The 24520-nt window shown below is 34.4% G+C and overlaps 10 protein-coding genes and 1 non-coding gene across 11 annotated transcripts; 5 read left to right on the top strand and 6 right to left on the bottom strand.

Annotated features, from left to right (window-relative positions):
* Window positions 1-490: 490 nt before the first annotated feature.
* On the top strand, window positions 491-1579 carry PHYBLDRAFT_166931 (hypothetical protein; the record flags this gene model as incomplete). Its single annotated transcript, XM_018435531.1, has 5 exons — window positions 491-811; window positions 868-963; window positions 1065-1134; window positions 1196-1350; window positions 1421-1579. 5 exons carry the CDS (start codon window positions 491-493, stop codon window positions 1577-1579), a joined length of 801 nt encoding a protein of 266 aa, XP_018293743.1.
* Window positions 1580-2194: 615 nt separating this feature from the next.
* PHYBLDRAFT_166930 (hypothetical protein) lies at window positions 2195-3457 on the bottom strand (the record flags this gene model as incomplete). Its single annotated transcript, XM_018435530.1, has 3 exons — window positions 2195-2375; window positions 2469-3211; window positions 3278-3457. The coding sequence occupies 3 exons, from the start codon at window positions 3455-3457 to the stop codon at window positions 2195-2197; spliced, it is 1104 nt and encodes a 367-aa protein (XP_018293742.1).
* A 968-nt stretch (window positions 3458-4425) lies between these two features.
* PHYBLDRAFT_166929 (hypothetical protein) lies at window positions 4426-5342 on the bottom strand (the record flags this gene model as incomplete). Its single annotated transcript, XM_018435529.1, has 4 exons — window positions 4426-4718; window positions 4775-4960; window positions 5053-5121; window positions 5195-5342. 4 exons carry the CDS (start codon window positions 5340-5342, stop codon window positions 4426-4428), a joined length of 696 nt encoding a protein of 231 aa, XP_018293741.1.
* Window positions 5343-6025: 683 nt separating this feature from the next.
* Window positions 6026-6965, bottom strand: PHYBLDRAFT_72890 (hypothetical protein; the record flags this gene model as incomplete). The annotated part of the gene is made up of 5 exons (XM_018442740.1): window positions 6026-6260; window positions 6356-6407; window positions 6459-6624; window positions 6669-6729; window positions 6874-6965. The coding sequence occupies 5 exons, from the start codon at window positions 6963-6965 to the stop codon at window positions 6026-6028; spliced, it is 606 nt and encodes a 201-aa protein (XP_018293740.1).
* Window positions 6966-7159: 194 nt separating this feature from the next.
* PHYBLDRAFT_72889 (C2H2-type zinc finger transcription factor) lies at window positions 7160-10945 on the bottom strand (the record flags this gene model as incomplete). The annotated part of the gene is made up of 3 exons (XM_018442739.1): window positions 7160-7263; window positions 8042-9517; window positions 9595-10945. The coding sequence occupies 3 exons, from the start codon at window positions 10943-10945 to the stop codon at window positions 7160-7162; spliced, it is 2931 nt and encodes a 976-aa protein (XP_018293739.1).
* A 1227-nt stretch (window positions 10946-12172) lies between these two features.
* PHYBLDRAFT_t100 lies at window positions 12173-12244 on the bottom strand. Its single transcript has one exon. It is a non-coding gene; the product is annotated as a tRNA-Glu (tRNA).
* Window positions 12245-14181: 1937 nt separating this feature from the next.
* PHYBLDRAFT_166926 (hypothetical protein) lies at window positions 14182-14985 on the top strand (the record flags this gene model as incomplete). Its single annotated transcript, XM_018435528.1, has 3 exons — window positions 14182-14355; window positions 14418-14718; window positions 14783-14985. The coding sequence occupies 3 exons, from the start codon at window positions 14182-14184 to the stop codon at window positions 14983-14985; spliced, it is 678 nt and encodes a 225-aa protein (XP_018293738.1).
* Window positions 14986-15040: 55 nt separating this feature from the next.
* On the top strand, window positions 15041-17873 carry PHYBLDRAFT_143948 (hypothetical protein; the record flags this gene model as incomplete). Its single annotated transcript, XM_018431107.1, has 4 exons — window positions 15041-15120; window positions 15177-15678; window positions 17598-17707; window positions 17780-17873. 4 exons carry the CDS (start codon window positions 15041-15043, stop codon window positions 17871-17873), a joined length of 786 nt encoding a protein of 261 aa, XP_018293737.1.
* Window positions 17874-18394: 521 nt separating this feature from the next.
* On the top strand, window positions 18395-19384 carry PHYBLDRAFT_72886 (hypothetical protein; the record flags this gene model as incomplete). The annotated part of the gene is made up of 5 exons (XM_018442738.1): window positions 18395-18542; window positions 18607-18681; window positions 18735-18799; window positions 18830-18908; window positions 18996-19384. The coding sequence occupies 5 exons, from the start codon at window positions 18395-18397 to the stop codon at window positions 19382-19384; spliced, it is 756 nt and encodes a 251-aa protein (XP_018293736.1).
* Window positions 19385-20584: 1200 nt separating this feature from the next.
* PHYBLDRAFT_166923 (hypothetical protein) lies at window positions 20585-21895 on the top strand (the record flags this gene model as incomplete). Its single annotated transcript, XM_018435527.1, has 2 exons — window positions 20585-20846; window positions 20874-21895. The coding sequence occupies 2 exons, from the start codon at window positions 20585-20587 to the stop codon at window positions 21893-21895; spliced, it is 1284 nt and encodes a 427-aa protein (XP_018293735.1).
* A 106-nt stretch (window positions 21896-22001) lies between these two features.
* PHYBLDRAFT_72884 (hypothetical protein) lies at window positions 22002-23206 on the bottom strand (the record flags this gene model as incomplete). Its single annotated transcript, XM_018442737.1, has 5 exons — window positions 22002-22154; window positions 22218-22382; window positions 22449-22754; window positions 22823-22926; window positions 22978-23206. 5 exons carry the CDS (start codon window positions 23204-23206, stop codon window positions 22002-22004), a joined length of 957 nt encoding a protein of 318 aa, XP_018293734.1.
* Between the last annotated feature and the right edge of the window lie 1314 nt (window positions 23207-24520).

Here is a 24520-nt window from a genome sequence, read left to right as displayed (position 1 = left end):
CATGCTAGAATAAAAACAACAAGATGATTAGGTCTTGAAACTTTGATGTGAGTTGATGCTTACCATGTTAGACATTAAGAAAGAAGTAAAGAAGAAGAAAGAAAAAATTAAAAAAAAACGGGGGAAATTCAAAATTATAATTTTATGACCGTTGACCCTGAGAAACTGATAGAATCAATGGAGCAAATTGAAAGTCATTCAACCCATCCCGATTGAGACAAGACATTACGTACTAAACCATAATCTTTCACATCTTTGTAATAGATGTAAGCTATTACAAATGCCTTTCCAAGTCAGCTTATAAAGAAAAGTATAATATAGAGATCACAATGCTATAAAGAGCATCATCAGAAAAATAATCTTTTGGTGCCTTACTTTCCACTTTTACGTATGTTTTGATTTATTTTATTATTTTAAAGAAACCCGACTCTAATTATTAAAGTATTCACATTGTTTCCATTTCTTTCATTAGCCTTAAATATCTCAATTCATGTCTTCTAATACGCAGCAATCAAAAAAAACGAAAAAGACGACTACAAAAAAGTCTGTTCAACAAACCGCTGAGACAGCAGCAAGCACAAGACAATGGGAAATTCTTCCCAGCTTGACAGTTAGTGCAGAGCTAGATGGTACTGTCCTGTCCACTTTGTCCACCATGAGCACCCGACTGAATGAATATCATTCACTTCTGGAGAAGGTCTACCACAACATGGAAGCAACCAATGGCCAGAATAACAATTCGAACCATAGTCCCATCAGTCAGGCTCTTACTACAGGAGAATATATAAAGCACCGCCTTCCAACGGTTTTGGTAGGATATATACTAGTAATAGAATATTGCAAAGTTGCTTACATTATATTTTGCAGAGATTGATCCATTCTCAAACACGAGCAGTTCTGTCAACAATGCCATTGACAGTCAATGAGGGCGCCTTCTCAACATCCAACCATCCCATTGCTGATGTAGTGCAGAGCTACACACATTAGCAAGCTGAAGTAAAGTCTGTTTCGTCTGCAGTTGTGGAAGAGAAAACCCAAAGACATATTTCGTATATGCTTCAAAGGGCAAAAGCTTTGCCAGAAAAGATAGCTCAACAAAATCGAATTTCTTGATGCCGGTCCAGAAAGAGAAATGTAAGTATAGTCAACAGTTTTTGTGTAAACTATTTTAACTTTTTTTTTCAGATTCTTGCAGACTACAAGACAATTCACTTAGCTGACAAGGCAAACCTTGAGTCTAAGTTTGGTGAGACTGTCGTTGGCCTTCTGGACTATGACATGTTGTCTAATATTGAGTCAGATGAGGAGAAAAATAAAACTAGATATACTCCTAGAAATAGACATCCCTTGGTAAGGCTCTCATGATAAAAGTTATTTTTTTTAATACTTCTAACTCAAAAGTATTTATATTATAATGCAGGTGGATAAATACTTTACTGTTTTGAAGAAACAGAGACTTGCTAACAAGGGACCAGACGTCATTGGAAATTCTGTCTATCCAATTATTTTGAGAAACACCGAGTTATCAAATGAGAAAAAGGCACATGTTGCTGCTTGGATTCATACATGCCAACAATAAATCGTTATTTTGTTTACAAAGTGCATATAGTACTTTAATGATTTTTATTGATTGTATTGAATGATGTGGGACGAAGTGGTAAAATATAATCAGGTGGTATTGTCAAGATGAGAAGCAATTAATATATAAATAAAAGGAAAAAGAAAAAGACAAAATCAAGAATCAAAATAATAAATTATTATTTTATTTTATTTTATTTTATTTTAAAGCCAATTAATAAAAAAAATATATATACAAAGCAATTATTTAATTATATAACCCTGATTGTTTTATCCTCGTTTTTTTTATTGGAAATTATAATACCGATATTAGCAAGAATATGTAATAAAGGCTAAGAAAATGGTAAATGTTGAGTATTAAATATACAAGTTTTTTTGTCTTTTATATTATTGATAAAAGCAAGAGAAATAAATAATGGTTTTTACTATTCGTTAATAGTTAAAAAAAAAACTGGTAATATAATTTACTATTGCTCTTTTAAATACTTAATAAAGAAGTAATGTTAAAACTAAATAAGAATACAGAGATAAATAAAGCTAAACCTTTTTACAGTCAAAAAACTCGTATTATAATTATTTATACTGGTAACCTAAATAGTTGTTATTTTTTTGTTTTTTATGTGACTACTTTTCTAGGCAGTGGAATAACCAGGTGCTTTTGCGTCCCACTCTGCATTTTATGCGTAGTCAACGCAAAGCACGAATGCAGACGATGCACTGGAACAATGCACGAAGCATCTTCTTCCATAAATCCCTTGTCCCACAACTGTAGACCTTGATCAGCTAATGGCTGATGACTACTTGAATGGTAGGCGGGAAACCATTTAATGAATGCGAACGTTGACACTCATTTGACTCCACCAATCTTGATGGAATAAGTAAATAAATACTCTATTTGACCAGGGAATTCAGATACATCGTCATTTGTTCTCTCAAGAAACAATACCCTCACAAAAGACCCACGCTTCTTCTTTTTACCACTGCAGTACTCTTGCCCCAGCAACAAAATCTTCTTCACCTTTTGAATCCGATTGTTCACAAATACATCCTCACCAATTGGGATTCTCCCTACCACACAGAAGGAAACACTTGTACTCCGGTAAGCCTTGACATAGAATCCAAATAACCACTGATAGTGATCATCCTTCATCATAGTCAAAGGCTGCAACTTGATTGGCAATGTGGTCGGGGGCAAGGCCTCACTTCCAGTGACATTGTACCATGGATTTGTAGCAGCTTGCTGGAACATTGCTAAGCTAAATGGCAACACAGGAGGGTGGCCAGCATCCAAATTCAAGGGAGAAGAGCTGTTGGAATTTGATTTTACTTGGGCAACCCCCTCAAGGAACTCTATCAGTGGTGATAAAAGATTGGTAGAATACGCTCGAAGAAAGCTACCAATGAATGTTTTCTCCAGGAAGACTCTCATGAAGGTGACCTCAAGACCATTGCAACGGTTCGTCTTGATGTTCTTCAACTTGCCGTTGTATCTCTCGAAGCTATACAGCCAGAATGCGTATACCGGACCAAAATTAAGCATTGACTCATGCAAGTGCATATGCAAGGGCATATTTGGCGTGATGCTGCTCTCTCCATAAAGAGTCTCACACTCTTTTCCAAATTCTCCAAGGAGCTGGTGTGCACTGTCAATTTCTGAATATGTGACTGAAGGACTGGTCAACTTTCAGCATGCTTTTACAAAGAGAGTCCAGTTTTTGTAGTCGTCTTCAGGCAAAGCGTCTTTTAGTACCACCAACAAATAAATCAGACACCACAATTGCCACTCGTCTGCCTTCATATACAGGAAACCAGATTCAATCTTTGTTGATAAAACGGCATACCCAGGAGGCATAAGAATATCATCAGCAAGACGTTGCATATGGACGAGAACAGCAGTTGGGAGATACCTCAGGTCTTTCAAACACTGATCATACGCTTTGCTGTCCCAAGAAACAAATTGTGCATGGGATCAACAATCGTGCATCAGATGGGATCAAAGTAGTGTAGGCGATGCAACTTGGAAAAATGGGTGTCATGCTGCTTCTCCAAAACAGCTCTCTCTGCATCAGATTCTGCGCAGAACCATATCTCAGCTTCGTTTGCATTTTCCTCTTTTGTTTGGGAGACCCAGTTCTCATAATCGAATCCAGAATAATTGATATTACTTGTTCCAGCAACAACAGTGAAATGAAGCTTGCATATGTGACAGGCGTTTGTACTTGCAAATCCTGTAAATCCAGCAGTCTTTCTTGCAGCAGGTATGTTGCAAGCAACACACATAAGAGCAGCGCGGATACTAGTACCATTAGGGAACTCTGGAGTTTTCATAGTTATGCTGCCATATAACTCTACCAGCTCGTCTACCAGAGGTTCCAAGAAGTTGTTCATCTGGTCGATCTTCGCTTCCTTTGGACCAGGCATGACACCGACAAGGATAATGTTTTCTGGCTTCATTCTTTCTTCCCTAGGCAGATTGTTCATTGACAGATACAAGACCCCACTTGCATGTGTACAACCCTCGAACGGTTGAAACCAATCCACATTCAATGTCAACATCAAAGAATGGTCGTGATTCACAAAAGGCTCATCATCTTCGTCAAGGAGCTCAGACCACATTGCACTATCATAGACGTCTAACAAGATACTGTTTACGGTTTCCCTTGATCTCCATTGAACGATTTGATGCTCAAACCCAGGTTTGGAGAAATGCTGTGCCAATGCATTCTTGAGCGAGTTGTATGGGAAAACCATGAGAGGGACAGCGCGATCAGCTTCGGTGTCAGAGAAAAGAGGATTTTCACAGTATGTTGGTGGTGTGGTTGTGTATTTTTCGAATGTGCAATTTGGTTAGCGATTGCCTGGTAGGTAAATTGCAAAGCACTTGTTGCAGACGGTGTATTTGACAATGCTTTTTGTCATGAAATTGAAGCCGGTCATAGTCTTTAATGCATCAATGGTGAGTGGGAGATTGGCATTCTTATCAAAGGCAACAAGAAGATGGCAAAAGAATTTCAACATAGCAGTTCCACCTGCTTGAACCAAGTAAAACGCCTGAAAGATAATGCCAAATAGAGCCATGAATTGGCTTGTTTGAGATATTTCATGAATTTTCAAAGAAGCAACTACAAAGGCAAGTATTTCTGTTAATTATTTGTAACACAATTTATGTATATTTCTTTTTTAAATGTATGCATACCAGAAGCAACCATGTCTTCAAAATCTTCAACACCGGCAACCTCAACTTCGCTCTCATCTTCAGACTCATCGCTTGAATCAGGATCGTCATTGTCAGAAGCCAATGATGTTGTCTCAACATCAGACTCTTCGAATTGAAAAATCTCGTCTTCTCTCAAAAAAGGTACACTCTGTACGGTAGTTTTGGCTGATACAATAGAATAATTATCTTCTTCTATAGTAAAACCAGACTATTAGCTATCTAAATTATGATTTATTAAAAAGAAATTTTATACTCACAATCAATCGATGTTTCAGATACATCTACCATCTCAACGTCTGTCTCTTCTTCGACAACTTCTGTATTAACTGATAATTAACAAAAAAAAATATTAGATTACAATTTATCTAGTAATGTGCATACTACTCAAATGTCATTTACCTCGATTTTTTGGGCCAATGTCTAATAACTTATCATCATTATTATGACGCTTAAAGGTCTGTGCATTTTGCAAAATTCCGCCAATTGCATTTTTGGTACATGATAAACATGTACATATAACAGTGCAGGTTTTAGTTGTAGAATTCATAACAGTAAGAATAATATTAATAATAATAAAATAATAAAGAGGTGTATACTATATTTTATTTTTATCTTTTATATGTCTCTTATTTTTGTCATTAATAATGAGTTGATATATCTTGTTCACTATGTCATTAACTACATTGAGCTTATCATCCTTATTAGTAAGAATTACAAATGGATTTTGATACAGCGATCTTTTCTTAAAAAAAGTGTGCCTGATTATTAATGGGGTTTCAATTTAATAATCACTGATATAATGGCGTAGTTTTTCTCTTTTGCGTTTTTTTAACATGAGATCAATTCTCGCTCATTTTGGCAAGTGGCCTTTATTGGATTTTCTTTTTCTTGTGTTTTTTATGACATCAATTCTTGCTCTTTTTTTCAATTTTTTTTGATATACTTTCTTATTAAAAATAAGTCACATATCATACATTATTATATTCTAATAAAAATCGGTATTTTTTGCAATGCAATAAAAATATTATGGAGTCTAAATTAGGTGCATCTGTAACAACAAGTTTTTCCTTCCAGAAAAATAATTAAATACCACATTTAACATTTAATATTTTATTTTTATTTTTTATTTTTCTGCCAAGTCAATTGAAACATATATTTTTTAAGACAATTGTGCAATTTATTGCCTAATTAATAAATATTTGTGTTTGTATCTGTGTTTATTTAATATAATCAGAAAAAATTGCGAATTCCCATCTCAAAGAAAAAATATATTGAAAACCGATAGTGTTTGAAATATTTTTCCAAATTTTGCCAAAATTCAAAAAATAAAATTCGACCAAATCCACTCTCCTTTTGCAGTGATCCCAGGGTTTCTAACTGATTGTATGATTTAAAGCAATCAGTGTGAATGATAGAGCCTGGCAGAATATGACGTTGGATAATATCCAAAAGATTGTCAGCTGTTCTGTTTGATACAGCCACCAAAAATATTTTTCTTTCTGATGTCTGCTCAACACCCCCAGAACCCAAACACCTTCAACTTTATGTCCTCTATTATACTTTCGTTTTCCAAATTTAGATTCATCAATTTCAATAGTAATTCCTTCTCCTCCTATTATATTATTAGAATTTATTAATAAAACATATATTATATTCTACTTACCAATCAAAGTGTCATTACTACTAATATGTTGACAAATGGCTTTTTGAATATCTGCCATAAAAGTATCAATTGTCTTTGCACTCAGTTTGGTTGCTTCTTCAATCTTATTCAGTGGATGATTCAAGATGAAACACCAAATAAGATATATCATAGTATTTAAAGCCATCTTTTTAAAAGAAAAGATAGTAGCTTTTCTAATAAACATTTCACTTCTGTTGCAGCAGCTTCTGGAATTGCACTTCTAGTAAAACTTCTCTCTACTATTATGTCACTGTAAAGTCATAGGTCATCCATTGCGACATGATATCTGCTCATAGAAAATATTATTTTCTTTCAGATAACTATAATATAAAATATATATATATATTATTATAATTAATATATATTTAAAGCATTATTGATTAATACAACTTACATAGCAGAAGCTTTCTTAGACTTAATAATTTTATGAATTTCTTCAAAGTCCGATATGATTGAAATATCTATTGGCTGAAAATAGCTGGGCATATTAAATAATCAAAAATAAAAATAAAATATAAATATTGAAAGAAAGAATGAAAGAAATAATAAAAAAAAGATATTTATATTATTTTCAAAAATTTTAATATTTAGACTGTTTTATTTAGCCATCATAAATAAATACACTACCTACAGTCACATAAATATAATAATGTTTAATTTTTAATGAAATAAAAAAAAGACTACAACCCAGGTTTGAACCCTGACTGTGGGAGTGAAAGTGCAAAAATATAGCATTGTGCCAAAACACTCATTACACAAATATAGCTGCATGACAATATTTCAGCTACACATACAAACTGTATATATTAATTAGAAATAGTACTATTTCCAAAAAAGGCAATATCTTTATATTGCCTATAGCAACATAATTTCAGAAAAAAAATTGTCTCATTTTTAAAATTCCAGCTACAAGATATTAAAATTTCAGAATTTTAAAAAAACATTTTTTTTAAAAAAAGAGCACATCAGTCGATTTTATCATTCAGTCTATGTTTTAGATGTTTAATATAGTGAATATACTTGTAGAAGATATTACTGGACAACAAGCATCTAAGACATATTATCGTAGCTATTCTTTTAGTCAGAAATCAATTATCATTTTGTATAACACCACCAGAGATTTTTGTTATCATTTTGGGTGAAAATTGGCACCTAAGCAATATGATTGGCTTAGAGGCCAAAATATTGTAATTTGTTTTCGTACTCAATTTTTTTCATCCGAATAAAGGATAAAATTAAGTTCAGTACTACTTGTGGGCTTTTAAAGTAAGAAAAAAAACTGTTAGGGAAGTCAGAAAGTGTTCAAGTGAGACAAAGGATTTATTAAGGAAAGTTGGGGGTTGGTTTGAGTAACCAAAAAATGACTTCACAGAAATTACGCAAAAAAATTGATGTTGAGAAGAAAAAAACAGAAGGTTCAAATAATAATTATAATAATAATAAAGAAGTAGCATCATTTTATTCATCAAAAAGAATATTATTGAAAATGAACCAGTAGGAACCAAACTTGCTCAAATTTACAATGTAAAATGGGTTGCGGAAAATGTGCAAATCTAACTTACAAACGAGATTCATGTTAGCAACATCAGAATGCTCACCTGTCATTACAGCCTTGGCATAGTTATTGTTTCTGTCATTATCCGTACGAGGAACAATGCTAAGAAACTTAACAACAGAGCCTGAGACAAGTCCTATCCGAGGGCGAGAGATTGGATCATCTTTAAAAACAAACGCGCCAAAACTGTTGTTTTGGACGGCGTCATCTTCAATATCTCCAGTGTCGTTGTTGTCCTTTAGCTCTCTCGAGTCGCCAAAGAAGGTGTAATAGAACAAAGATTCATTGTTGTCCTTAATGAACCTCTCTATTCCAGTTCCAGACTTCTCTCGGTTGCCAGAGCTATTAATCCACAACCCGCTGTCAATTACATGTTGCAATGCTACCTGCTTTGCAAACTTTAGGCAAACATCCCTGGAAGTGTTTTGGCGATTTGTATGAAACAGATGTTCGCGAATGTGCTTATTGAACTGTTCGCCCTTTTCTGTTTCATAATTGAGGGCTGGGCCAAAACGAATTATATCTTCCTTGAGATGTGTCAAGTAATGAACTTTCGGCTTGGTGCAATATGCCTTGTAGAGCTCGTTCTTGGTTCCTTTATCGTAGTCAAATAATGTTCTGATCAAGCGCTTCACTGCATTATCTACTCTGATAATATAGTTATCAAAGTCTGATGTCACCTGACGAACGAATACCAGAGAACACAATCGGCCAAGTTCAACAAAGCATGGTATTACAAGGTCTAGCTCATGATTTCCAGAGAATTCTGTAATCAGAATTACAGGAAGTATTTGAAGCAGAACCTTGAAATCTCTACCGAGGAATGAACCACTATGTCTCAAGTTTCGGGTGAACTTTCTTGATAGACCAGTTGATCGCGTGTAATCTGTCAAGAATTCTGAAAGTCTTGCTATTGTGGCTGTGTCATTCTTAAGCACGACCTTAACCAAGTCAATTACCATATACTTTGCAACACCAAGAAGTATCGTGTGGAGGATTTCCACTGGTGTATCCTTTTCTGGATCAAACGACTGCAATTCTAATAAGCGGCCAGTCAAACGATCTCTAAAGCTTATCTCGTTTGCAGGTGTGTTCATTCCAATTTTCGGAGCATTTGAGATCTCAGTGTCTCTGCCAGGTGACGAGTTTGCAAGAACATAGTGCTCTCGAGTTCGTCTCTCATGGCACTCACAGAAGTAGGACAAGTCCTTCACAAAGTCTTTTGCACGTCTAAGTTCGATGTAGCATCTTCTGCAAGGAAATGTGGTGGCCGGCCCAAGCAATCCGCAAAGTTCCGAATGACATGGCGTGTCAGCCTCAATCCAAAGGATGGGAGCAACAACCAGAACATACTCATTGTCTTCAGCGGAGAACATTTTTACACCTTTCTCGAGTTTCTTAAAGTCATCAACGATTGCTGGCAGAAGAGACATACCATTTGCACCATCTTTCTTAGGGATTGTAGAAAGAAACTGGATGTTTGCTATCGAATTTCGATCCTTAAAGGCAAGGCAGCGCATCTCATTAACCAGCTTTCAAACGGATTGTACTGCTTTGAACGATTGCCGGAAGTGTCGTCTGTAAAAAGGATGATTGAAACAATCCTAACTTTGTAAAACACTGCATCGCGATCTACATTACCGGGCAAAACAGAAAGAGGCATAGGCTTCTTCATTGGATGAACTCCAAAAAGAAGAAAGTCATGAGCAGGACTCAATCTGGTAAGGCTACTTGAGATACTGTAGTAGTGATCTCTTTCAACAGGAGTGGTGTCAACGTGAGAGATCTGCTCTACTCTAAGATCGGTAACAGCAACCTCAACGCCATAGCATACAATCGAAATCGCTCTGACCAGATACCCTCTCGCAAAAATGTTTTTATTTGCCGTGTGGAACGATTCAACCAAAAAGCGGATGCTGCAATCGTTTGTCTTCAAGTAAACGATGTTTCCAAACCAGACATCTATACCATTTACAGTGTGCATAGGCTGCTGAAAGAGATGGTGGGTTCTCCACTTTTCACCTTGTTCCAAACAGATCGATTGGTTTGGGGTACGATCGGGCATGGACGAGATCAACTTGGATTTCTTTGGGTTTGCCATAAGAAATCTCAAGTGGTCGGACGGAAGGTTAATGTGGGCGAATGCGTTCCCGTTTGATCCAGGTACTGATATTCTTTGTGAAGGAAAGACAGGCATCTTGGACTTCTTTCTTGCCTGATAATTTAAAAGAGCATCCAAACGAGGTAACTTAAATGTTCTTCCTATGGGAGTTTCTTGCTGGATCTTAATGATCAAGTTCATCGCAAGCAGTATCTTCTTCAACATTCGCTGGGAGATCATGTCATTATCCCCATCGATAAAAGCGAAAAGGATCATGGTTTGAAGATCGCGAAAAGGATAACAGCTTGTAGGGTCATTTACAGCGCCAATTGTCTCAAAGACTTCTTCCGGGATCTCAGAGTCATCATCGGTCATTGATACCTCATCAGCAGCAGCAGCAGAAGAAAACATGTCAGAGAACGCGTTGAAAACTGGATTACTGTTCATTTCAATATCAAAGAAATTATCGACAATATCGTTTTCCTCGTCTACAATATTGTCTTCTTCATCCCCAATACTGGAGGAGTCATCTTCGTCACTCAAGTAATCAAATGCATTAGCATCCAGAATAGTGTTCTCGACTATCAATTCGACCTGCTCGGGTTTGTTGAGTACAGTATTGGTTGCCATTTGATTACTTATATGGTGAACCTTCGAATGCCTTTTCAGTAACCAAGGCTTTTCGAACTCTTTTTCGCATTCAGAGCAGGTAAAAACACCTGAATTGATGCTAAAGTTAAGTTCGCCTTGCCTTTTAGGGGGGCGAGTCTTAACGATTTTATATGTTTCTTGTCTTGTATTCTTTTGCATAATAGTAAATTGATTGTAAAAACAAAGGGGGGAAAATGACTTTGCGAAAATAATTGAATTTATAAAATGTGGAAAGATCGATATTTAATGTCAGCGGACCAATTAGAATTTTTTTTACTTCTTTTCTTTTAAGAAAATATCGCCTGTTTTTGTCTTCTTTTTCATTTTACTTTTCCACAAAATATTTATTATTTGCATGAGCTTCTATTTGTAAGATATTCCAGTATGCTTATAGTATTTATAGAAGCAGAATTTTGCTTAAAGACCGTAAGCTCAAAGGTATTTATGCTATCAAAGTTTTTTATGTCATTGTGTTTATTAATCATACAATTCTAGTTTATAAATTAGTTTTTCATCATCTCAGTAAATCAATAAAGAGGTAATAACTACATGTTCCTCTTACAAAGCAACAGAAGACTAATTATTTACTCCTCACTTGCAGAGATTTGGCTGCCTTTTATTGCAAATGCCTTAATAGAGTCAAAGGTAAAATTCTGTTAAATATATATAACTAAGTTTAATTACTAATTATTAGTTCTTCTGCTTTAGCTTTTCTCGAAATTCAAATCTTTATGCTCTTTGGGTTTATTGGAATTTCTGGCACCGGGTCTCTTGGATTAGCTAGACATAGTAGTTTGCAGCAAACCGATCACGTAATTTACAGGCATAAGTACAAACAGTTATACTACTAGTGTTTCTAGTGGTACGAATATACTGGTGTGCTACTGCCTGTGGATTTTATGGTCCAGTCTAGCTTTTTTTTAGCCTAATTTTTTTCGAAAATAAAAAATAAATTTTTTACAACCCAAAATTATTTGAAACAAATTAAAAATTTGAACCATTTTTGAAATTGTGCAGTACATTTTTTAATCGAAATCTATTGGCCGAGAGTAGTCCCCCCATCCCCCCACTTTTCAGTCCCCCAAAAAAATGAATTTCCTGTTATGGGCAAAATTCGCCCCGTATACAAGAATCCTTTTAAGGAACAAGATTACACAAAAAAATCTGCTGTGGTGAAATAGTCAAGAAATACATTTAATAAAAAGTGTCTTGATTCTTATCTAAAAACTATTCTTAAAAACTTAAAGATCCCCAGTGGTATTGATTCTGCGACTTGGTTCAAGTGCCAGAAAAGAAATAACAGATCGAGACTTGACAGCTAAAACTTGTATCACAAAAATTAAGCACGACACATAATGCATCGCAAGACATCCGATTAAAAGGTAGTTCCCCAACGGGGAATTGAACCCCGGCCACGACGGTGAGAGCGTCGGATCCTAGCCACTAGACCATTGAGGATTGTATTGAATTGACATAAAATGTTATAGTAATAATCAATGTTAAACACATTTCGGTTGTCCGGCAGTGCGGTGACATTGCAGAATTCTTTGTAATTCTAGAAAATTATGGGGATCTATATGGACATGCAAGAAAAATTAGGGTCGGACATGTAAAAAAAGACCAAAAGGGAGAATTAAACGTGACGTCACTTGTAATTGGCCTTTGGGAGTGTTACTGACAAATCGAGCACTGATAAGACATGCAAAAGCAACCAAATTGAAGAATTAAACGTGACGTCACCTATAATTGACTTTTGGGAGTGTTACCAACAAATTGGATACTGATAAGACATGCAAAAGCGAGCAAATTGAAGAACTAGATGTGACATCACATATAATTAGTTTTGCATGTTACACGCATTTTTTTTGGAGGGATCAGATAAATTATCCTCCAGATTGCCAATTAAATCACTGCTCTTTTTTACTACAACATCAGTGCATAATTTTTTTTGACATTTAACATGAGCAACATTAACAACATTAATAACACCAACGACTTTGTCATTGTTAGCGAGACGTCGAAGAAGTACAATGCTGCCTTGACTGAGTTCAACTCAATTTTTCTTGTTGGAAGAGAATTCTCTTCAGTCGTAGCTGTTCGAGAAGCTGCCAAAGCATATGGTGTCAAGCATAACATTGCTCTCACTACTGAATATGCATCAAGCTCTCGCATCAAATTGATTTGCAAGCACTCTGGCGAATATAGAGATACCAGAAAAGCCGAGAAGGTTGCTTCCAAAACATCAGTTATGGGTGAAACTCTTCCTGGATGGGAGAGAAAGCGCGAAAAAGATACGCAGAAGCATGGCTGCCCTTGCTTCATGTATGCCAACACCAAGAAGGGCGGAAAGCTCACTGTGCGCTCCCGTGAGGCAGAGCATAATCACCCCATCGAAGAAGACCGCAGAGCATATGCTATGCAACGCAAGCTCTCGCCTGAGGCAATGGCGCTTGTGGTTAAGCATCTGGAGAACAATGACGATGTATTCACCATCTTCAACAGTTTGAAGATAAATGGATATACAAACATTGTTCGCCATAACATTGCTAATATAAAGCAACATTTCGGAAAATCGGAAAAAGGAAAGGAGATGTTTGATTTTATCACCACTCTGCAAGATCTTGACTTCCATGTCAGGTATTCTGTCGGTAATACAGAAGACAATCAAGTGAATATGGTCTTCTTTGTGCATCAGGATGCGATCAATGAGGCACGAAGAATGCCTGAGACTGTCATTATTGATGCCACATATAAGACAAATAGTCATCGAATGACTTATGTCAACATTGTTGGTACTAGCAATGTGAGTGGAAACCCTCATACTACTTTAAAGACGTATCCAATTGCCGGTGCTTGGGTAGAGCATGAGACAGAAGAAAATTATCTCTGGGTGCTTAGCTGTCTCCGCGATGCAGTCTGGCCCGATGACAACAACAACAACAACAACAACAACAACAACAACAGCAGCAACAGCAGCAACGACAAACAAACAACACTTCTCCTAGATTTTTTTATCACGGACAATGAAAAAGCATTGAGAAATGCTATTACTCGAGTCTTTCCTGAGTCGAAGCAGTTGTTGTGCTATAAGCATATCAAAGACAACTTTAAAAAGCAATTGCTTCCGATGATGAAGGGAGACGAGAGTAGCGAAAAGAGAGACCTGTTGGATAAGCTGTCAGAATTCCTTGACCGAATTGCTTTAAAATGCATTACACATCAAGAAGTAAAAAACGAAACAAATGGATACCTTGAATTTGCAAAGGAAAATTACAAAGACCAAGGAAAAGCTGCTAGTGCTTTTCTTGAGAAGTACGTATATTTTTTTTAAATTTGATGTAAACAGTATTTAACTATAAAAAATCGTGTTTTTTTTAATATACTTTATCAGAAAAATGAAAGACAAGGAAAACGGGGTGAACATGTATGTTTATAAACATGCCCATTTTGGCAATCGCACGTCGAACCGTGCAGAAAGTGCCCATTCTTCTCTCAAGCATTCTCTTGGTACTTCCTTGGGTAAACTGAAGACAGTTACCCTTAAAGTAAAAAAGTGGTATGACGAGTTGGTAAGTTTATTCTATACTATTTTATGCATTTATTGGTTATAATATATTTATAAATTGTATAGGTTGCAGATCGCAAGCATCGGCTAATGGTGGAAAGCCTTGGAGAAGGAACAAAAATTGTGTTCGATAAAGTCAATGCCGCCAGACTAAATGACATCCGTCTTAAAGTCTGTAGATTTGCAATGGATCAAATCAAATTAGAATTATCCAAATCCATTATACCTGAAAAACTAGCCAAAGAGTGCAAATGCCTCATACAATACAACTACCTGCTTCCTTGTTACTACACACTCGCCAAATTCGATACCATCCCAATCTCCTGCATCCCAAGACACTGGAGAAAAAACTATCTAGAAGGAGAAAGTAATATATATAATAATAGCAATAATTACGTGACAATTTTCTCATATAATATTTTATTATGTAGACCATTTAACTATCCAAAATGCAACCCCAGTACCCCCAAACATCAACAATATCAAACCAATAACCCCAGAATTCAACTATGCTCTTGAGCTTATTTGCAAACATTTTGCCAATGCTCAGAGCGAACAAGAACAAATCAATATATACCAATTGATAGAAAAAACTTTGAAACAAATCGATGCACAGAAACTCAAAAAACCTTAAGGGCCCAACAGTAGTCGAAGCTATTAAAGGCCAACCAAAAAATACCAAGCGCAAGATGATTGCATTAGAGCATTGCATCAATACCGAAAAAGAAAAAATCACAAAAAAAATTAAAACAGAAAAAGAACAAAAAAAGTAAGATTTTAATATTGTTTAGATTTAATTTACTAAATCTTTGCTTTGTTTTCTAGGCAAAAAATATCCTCAGCTAAAGAGCAAAAAGCCATAAAACGTATTATCAACCTTGGGTCACCATGCGATTCCACATTACTAACAAATCTCACAATCGCACCAAAACATATATCAACAATCTTTTCTCCTGAAGCAGACGGAAATTGTGGGTACAGGGCGATAGCAATGGAAGTGTACCAGGACCAGGAGGAGTGGTCAAAAGTAAAAGACAAAATGCTAGAAACATTTTTAAAGCACCAAAACAACTACTACCACGGAAGAATGGAGCATGGCAATATGCCTGCATCCAATAACCCACTAATTCGCAGTCTCCAAGACAAGCGCTCACCTCTCCCCCAGCAACATTGGTTCGGTACAATCAACCATCCTCAACTTGTAGCCGATACATTTAGCAGAGCAGTGGCTGTATATTGGAATACTCCAATTGAAACAGGCGACTGTCTTTTTATTCCATTTGCTACCTTGCCAGAAAAAGTGGAACCAATAATTATTATCTTAGATGTAAACCACTTTCTTCTTGCCAAGCGCAAAAACACTCGAAATTTCTGCTGGCCAAAAATCAACCCCTTTCATAAAAGAATAATTCAAAAACATGGCCTTGAAGATTATTCTTTGATGTACTAACAATCAAGGTATGGCTTTTAAACTAGAATTATCTTGAATTATACTAACTTTTCGTATATATCTTTTTTAGATTTTTTTTTTACTTTTTAGATTCTATATTTATCTCTATTATCAATATTCCCTTCTGTTTCTATTCAATTTATTATTATCTTTCTATTTATCTATATTTCTATATTTATCTTCTTTACAATCTTCCATTTTTATCTTTATATCTATCTCATTATCATTTTTTCTATTTTTACAATCAACATTAATTTTGAAACATTTAACAAATATCAAGGCTGACCCCCCAAAAAAATGCGTGTAACATGCAAAACTAATTATATGTGATGTCACATCTAGTTCTTCAATTTGCTCGCTTTTGCATGTCTTATCAGTGTCCAATTTGTTGGTAACACTCCCAAAAGTCAATTATAGGTGACGTCACGTTTAATTCTTCAATTTGGTTGCTTTTGCATGTCTTATCAGTGCTCAATTTGTCAGTAACACTCCCAAAGGCCAATTACAAGTGACGTCACGTTTAATTCTCCCTTTTGGTCTTTTTTTGCATGTCCGACCCTAATTTTTCTTGCATGTCCATATCATTGCCCAAAATTATATTCTATTATTTTTATTTTTATTTTCCAATGGTGGCTGAGGCTGAATAAAAAGCAATTTTTTTATTTGTAGAGCAAAACACTAATAAGTACAATAAAAAGGCATCATTCTGTCAACAATAACTTTAGGCAACCACACATTGTATCTTATTTTCCCACTATATTTAACTGAATGAATCAACTTGGAATTAACATTATTTTTATTATATATTCTTACAAGCATAATTATCTTTATGATTATGACTTAATAACTATTTTATTTTATTTGTACTTAATGACAGTAAAGAACAAATCAAATTTAATAAATTGTCAATTATACAACTTTTATTATATTTTTTTATAATTTTATTTATTTAATTATTCAACAAGTCAATTACAAAACTATAAATATCGCAATACTTGCATTTAATAAACATTGATTTTTCGTTGTCTTATTTTCTGACAAGTTCTCTTAATATTTAATACTGTTGATATTTTATTTGTTTAATTATCTAAGTATATTGAGTCAAGTCTATCGAGATTGATTAATAGTACTGTTTTCTCTTATTTTTCTCTTATTGATTTTATTATTTTTAATTCTACATTCTCTTTTGAGTTTGTCTTTTTCTCTCTTGTGAAAAAAAGAGGTTATTTTATATCCACAAACCCATTCAAACTTCAAAAACTAGGATAACATATCATCTGTCAATGTTTATTACAAATATAAGCACCATATGTGTCAAAAATCTCTCTTTCATATTAGCTTATATTACACAAAACATAACAAAAAAGTGGTTACATCCATACAAAAGCTTCATCAATCTGTTCTACATCTTGCTCAAAATAATATATTCATTATCACTATTGTCTTATCTATCAGTGGAAAAAATTTCAGCCAATTCCAACAACTTTTCATTTTTGCAATCTCAAATGTTAACATTATTGCTATTCTCTGTTATGCAAAGAATATGACCCAATCTTGTCTCATTTCTGGGGAATATGTAGACCCAATTTATGTCACTGCAACAATACATCAATGAACTTGAATCTTCTAATGTCACTAATGCTAGATTAACAGCTTAATTAGATAATATGGAAAAGCTAATTGCTGATCTCAGATCTCAATTAGCATCTCAGAGGAATTGCCTAATTATAACAAATGTAGCAACATCAACTGCACCAACTACACCCAAGGAATCTGACACTGAGACTTCTCTATAGACTACTACTGCTGTTGCTGCTCACAACTCTGCTGTTATTTCTATTGCCCTTTCTGTCAGCAAGGCTCTCAGATCTCCTTCTGTTCAACAGGTTGCTGCTTCTGCTAGAATGTTTGCCATTCTCACTAGTCCTAAAGGATATTAATATGTGTATATCTTACGTTTACGCCGTCTTGCACATAGAGAAGTATGCAACTCTTTGAAAATACTTGGTGTTGATACTGGCCACATCTTAGATATCAATTTTCCTGCCAAGAATGTAGTATTGGAAAAATAGGTTTATATACACATGTATAAAAATAAATATACCAATGTGTTTAGTTTAAAGATATGCATGGATTTAAGAGACCTGTAAACTATGGGCAGAGTACCTTAGATACTAGGGTCATGACAAGCTGAATACTAGTGAGGTGTCAAAGCAAAGTGTTGCAGATATGATCAATTTGTATTCTCTATATGGCAATTACATATGTACACTATAGGCGTTTGTATAAAACTTATAGTTTTATTAAAGTACTTTAGAGTGCAAGCTGATTCTGGATCTGATGAGATTCCCTACTGCAAAAACACTTTAAAATAATTGAATTCCACTTACCTGAAATTATCAATAATAGTAGTCAAAAAATTACAACCCAGATCACTTCCTGTGTTTAGCAGCAAGAATATATTTAAAAACATATCATTGACCTAATATATATCAGAGTTCCCAGGAGATTTTTTTTAAAATAATAAAGACAATTATAATAAGCAACAGCTGTTACATACTTCCTTTATTATTAAAAAAAATTAGATAAAAAAATGTTTGACATTGCCAATCCCAATGAAGTTTGTTACAAATGCACAAGATGCAATCGCAATTCTCTCAGATACACCATGACAAATAAAAGAACTGCCAAGTGTCATACCCAGAATGATAATGACAGGAAAATAAATAAAACCATTAATGGTAAATTAAGTTATCAATTTTTCATTTATTTATATAATATATTCTAATCCATTGAAACAAATAGTTTTGACAGCCGAAGTAAACACTAGTGAAGCTGATATGGACATAGATCAAATTGAAGAACATATTGAATATAATAGTATTTTATTTTTTATACCCAATGCACACTCTATTTAAACTTGGTACCAATAGATGATAATTACTCTGTTGGTGCACCCTTGCCAGAGCAGTATGTCAATACTCACTTACCTCTTTTGGTGAAAGAATTTCTTTTTGAAACAGAGTAGTATACTTCAGAGTCTGAGTCTGAATATGAGTTGTCGGATGAATTTGAGCAAGAAGAACAGAGCAGAGAGCAAGAACAGGGTAAATATTAAAAATAAACTATGATTGAAGAAAAAAGGCTTGAATTAAAGAAACAAAAAATTAATATTATTTTACAATAACTTACAGAGTCTACAGAAAACCTTCCAGAGAATATTTGGCATCAAGTAATTGCGGTTTTCACTGTGATATTTATTTCTAGCTTCATTGTAGATGAAGGTGCAGTAATTTTGATAACATTCATAAATACAATCCTCGAACATTATAGAGAGAATTTTCGACTTCCTACAAGCATTCCAGATTTGAGAAAAATGACAGGATACAATGACTTGATAAAAGGCATATCAAAATATGTAGCATGCAGTAATTGTCACACATTGTACAATTACAGCAACAACACATATACATTCTGCAATTTCAAAAGAGTTGGTAGTAAGACGTATTATAAAAATGATCTCTACAAGTCTAGTATGAAGAACACTATTGTTGTATCCAACATAATCGTAGATTTAAATTAAAAGTACAGACACTTAATAAATACGTACATTGAGTTACCGACAACTAATAATGATACTAAAAGATATATCTTTCTTTATACAAGGAAATTACATAAAGAACATACTAAGATAAATACTAAGACTCTAGTCAATAACACTAAAAACATAAGAACTAAATCATAGAAGATAATAGTAGAGAAACAGACATTACATGATATCATCATATCATCACCAAGCTAAATGCAATGTCTATATAAACGCACAATATTAATAGCAATAGAACAGCATCTCCTTTCTGATTATTTCACTTCTTCTAATAAAACAAAGTCTCACCATACTCTCATCTGCACTTGTTTTATTTTATATCTTATTTTTATCTCATACATAACAACTATGATTTTAAAGTGCACATTTGTTTATAACTCATTGACAACTACCTTGAAAAAACGTTTGCATGTTCTTCTTTCGAGAGTATGATCAACAGATGGAATTGAGAACCAAAAGTTGACGGTACTTTATTCAATATATATAATGCAAAGATGTGGAATGAATTAGTTGATAAGGATGGTGTCCAGTTTATTCCCAAGGAACGATCATTACTATTGACACTGAACATTGATTGGTTTCAACTGTTTGATGGAGTGACATATTCTTGTGGTGCGATATACCTGACAATTAACAATCTGCTGAGAGAAGAGCAGAACAAGGCAGAAAATGTCATTCTTGTTGGATTGATGCCTGGACCTAAAGAAGCAAGCACCGACGAGATCAATAACTATTTGCGTCCTCTTGTTGATGAACTTATGCTATTGTATAAAGGTATCACAATTGATACATATAACTGCTCAGGTGCTCTGGTGCGTGCTGCTCTGTTGATGGTTGCATGCGACATCCCTGCTGCAAGAAAGACGTGTGGGTTTACATCTCACAACAGCACATGTGCATGCTACAAATGCAATCATCAGTTTGCTTGTATTGATGGGACTACTGCTGTAAACTATTTTGGGCTTAAGTTTTGGAATAGGTAGGCTGCACAAAAGAAGAAAATCGCAGACATGCAAACCTGTGGAAGAATGTAAAGACATTGACAGAGAGAAAGCAATTGGAAATTGAGAATGATGTTCATTGGTCTGAGCTTCATCAACTTGTGTACTTTGAGCTAGTGCATACAACCATTATTGATCTCATGCACAACCTTTTCTCAGGACTGCAAAACAAATAATGGATATTTGGATTGCAAACAATTTGCTTGATGACAAAGATTTTGTAGAGATGCAAAAAGAAGCCAATAGAATGGTACTCTCTGTAGGATACACGAATCTGAAGATAAATATTGGAAAGAAATTTCCATTTATGAAGGCAGATGAGTGGAAAGCATGGTGCCTAATATACTCTCCTGTTTTGCTCAAGACATGCCTGCAAGATTATCTGCTTAGCAATTCGATCCAATTTGTCAATGCATGCAGAGAATTGATGAAGCCAAGTATCACCAAAAATGAGATCAAATAAGCTTACAAAAGTTTGGAGGAGTTCTGTGTTGGTTGTGAAGACTTTTATAAACCAGATGTATTCACACAAAACATGCATCTCCATCTCCACCTGAAAGAAATGATTGAGGACTTTGGGCTAATTTACGGATTTTGGCTATTTAGCTTTGAGCATTATAATGGTGTATTGAAATGGTTTGAGACAAACCAGAAGAGTGGGTTCGAGAATATCTACATGAAAAGGTTTCTTGAGAGTTGTTACAATGGTGATGTTTGTCAAACGCATCTCAGCAATGTTATCAGCCCTTTACTCCTCTCTCTCTTTCTCAAGCTGTCTGGCCATAAAATCTATAATCCTGCACTTTTGCCACATCCATTGATACTATCACTCTTTCACTTGCCATCATTTCTACAATCCGCTGAAAAGCCTTCAAAGCAAATATTTGGCAATGAACCTCTACCTCTTTCCACTCTACTATTGTGTTTGAAGCCACCAACAACAATGAGAAAATCCGAGTACAATTGTCTGCTCAATTTCTATAAAATTAAGTATGATGATGATTCTCTTTGCAGTGCCAAAACAACAATCACAAATTGTTGGTTTGTGAATGACCAAAACCAGAAGATTTCGTCCATCAATCTTCTTGGACAAGTTTACACAGGTGGAGAAGGCTTGGTTGTGAGAGGATCACATATACAAGTGAAATTTATTGAAAAAAGTGGAGACTCTAAAGAAAGACATGCTGGTCGTATTAAGTACTTGTTCTTGCACGATTTTACACCAAACCTCACGCACACCAACCTTTCCCCTTGTCACAACCCCCAACACATATTTGTCTTGGTTGAGTGGTACAATATTCCTTGCTATCAACCTAGACTCAAGCAAGGCATCGAGTTGTATGAGCCAGCATTTCTGAAGTATGACTATGACAACATTCTGCCTGTCCACCGCATATTGTTGCCAATTGCAATTGGAAGTCATGTGTCTGATAGTGGTGCGGCAAAAGTCGTTGTTATTCATCTGCCAAGAAAGCTGTACACTTGATAAAATACTCTATCTTTTTTTAAAATAATAATAATAATATAAAACATAGTTCATAGACATAAAAAGAGATATGATAAAGAGTGCAACTAAAAAAACAGAAATTTTATTATACGCGTTTTGACCACACAAGCATTCTTGTGACCAAGCCATGAGGAATTGTTTTGTATACTAACACATGACTCCACGACTTTAACTGCATTGCTCTTTTTCCTAAGTCATCTCTGGCGAGCTCATCAAGAAAGTCAAACACAGTATTCAACTATAAATATGTATATACATCAGCAATCAAACAACAGAAAAAACATTTTATATAAAACATTACCTTATCACTACGCCAATCAGAACGAGATGCAACAACAGAAGTGTCGGTTTCTGTCTTATCATCAGATATTATGTCTCTGTAAAAAACGCTATTATAATCCCGATTAAACTTTTCAGTGATGGCATTCTTATGCTTTGTATATGTTCTTTTTCTCCTTTTATTAAGCTACAATATATATAATATTTTAAGTATACTTATCAAAATTAAATTATTACAAATAGAAATGCTTACAGCAGTCTTTCTATTTTCTCTTCTGTTTGAGATAGTGTTTGTCTGTCTGACTTCTTCAGTAAGCTTACTAGCAGCCAAGCAATTGTAATAGCTGTTTACAATTATACCACATAGCTCTTTTGGTGGTACCATGGCTGCTACAGGTTGACGACAAATGTAAAGCATCAAATCACTTGCAAGATTCTTGTTAAACTTGTCAGACAAACTAACATTGACATCCCACATTGGTTTATCATCATTCTCTCCAATCAGCTCCAAATCATCTGTCTTAAGATTAATATCTCTTAACCGCCCCCGAATAATACTCTATTAAAGGTATATTGATGTTAGATTTAAAGGGAGATTGTTTTTATAATTTTAGTATTTGAGCTTACTGAGATCTTTGGGTGTCTTGAGCTGCTTATGATGTCCTGAGGATCCATATCAGAATCCAGAACGGCTTGCATGCCAGTCGATTGAGCACCCACCTGGCATTGTACTGTTCAAATAGTCAGTCTATTGGAAAACAATATAGTTTGTGTTTAATTACCTTTCAATTCACTAACATCGGAACTAACGGCTGTCATTTTGTCATTGAGTGTAGCGAGAAGACTGACTACATCATTAAACTCTGACACTGGAATTGACATATTTTCTGGTCTAGGAGCAATCATTGGATTTGACGATTCTATACGCCCAGTGTTGACTGCGTTGATCAATGGCCTAGATGTTGATCCATTGGTACGTGCGTTCTGGTTGATGTTAGTTCTTGGAGCCATTATCTGTATTTTTATATAATAAAATAATAAGTTTCTGGTATATATTGCCTGATATTTCTATTTTAATAAATTTTTAAGAGAGTACTTTACACGTAAAGAATTGTAGAGTAATTGAGTGATTAAACAATTATGTTAATGATTAAGTGAGCAAGTTGAGCAAGTGTATGAGTGTGTAAATACTTCTTTATTTAAATGATCGAGGAGATCGAAATATATTATTTTGAAAAAAATTGAGCTAGAAAACAACTTCTTTAGGTATATAGTAAGTAACAATTGTTTTATGAAACATATAAAGCTATAATTAGTAGACAATTTTTTTTTCAAAGTAAGAGAAACAGTCTAATAACTTTTTCAGGGTCTACGGCTTTTTCAAACACTGTTTTTTATTTTCCCACCTTTTTCTGTTTTTCTCTACTCTTTAATAATATTAATAAAAATAACACTCTTTTAATCCTACTATGTTTCACTTTGGGCACCCTTAATATATACATATGATGCAGGTGTCTTTCATTATACAAGAGGTACTTTACTATTAAATATATCATTATTTTACTAACTATAAATTACTTTAAATAGCCATTACATATATTTCTCTGATATAACCAGTGCAGACAAAAAAAAACACAAAAACATATTGGTGGCATGTACGTATATATCTATATCAACATCTTCTTCCCAGTATTAAAAACAATATCTAACATCTACTTTAAATATAGCTCACCCTTGATTTACATATGGTCAGTAAAAACAAATCATTTAAAGAATATAAGGGTACGTGTTATTCATTTTATTATTGTGTTGTTTTTATTTTGTTTTGTTTTTTTATATCAGCATTCTCACTCTCCTTTTTTATAGTTGAAATGGTTCTTCACATTCTTATATGACTGGTACTCAAGGATAAGATATGTTCCTTTAGTAAATATGTATATATATGTTTTATATTCCTTTCTTTATAATATATACTTGAATGACACATTGGCTTGTAGCTTTCGATAATATAAATCTGTGTTTTATTCCATTATTAACAAATTATTCTAACAGTATGTAAGTATCTTTCTACTCCCTTTAATCAAATAGCTTCAGTAAGCATATATACTCACTATCCGAGTTTATTAATTCAAAAAATTCTGAAACAAAATTTATAAGAAGTACAATATAACAGATTAGTGTATTTAATAGTAATACTATATAGAATTCTTATTATTGCAAAAAAAAAAGGCTTTTTTTATCCAAAATAAAAACAAATAAAAAACCATTTTTCAAAACAAAACAATATTCAATTGAGTAACTCGTGCTTAGCATTTGCACCTATGA

The sequence above is a fragment of the Phycomyces blakesleeanus genome (assembly GCF_001638985.1).
Source record: "Phycomyces blakesleeanus NRRL 1555(-) unplaced genomic scaffold PHYBLscaffold_7, whole genome shotgun sequence".
NCBI lineage: Eukaryota > Fungi > Mucoromycota > Mucoromycetes > Mucorales > Phycomycetaceae > Phycomyces > Phycomyces blakesleeanus.
The sequence above is the reverse complement of the archived record's forward strand: the minus strand, read 5'-3'. Positions and strand labels throughout refer to the sequence as shown.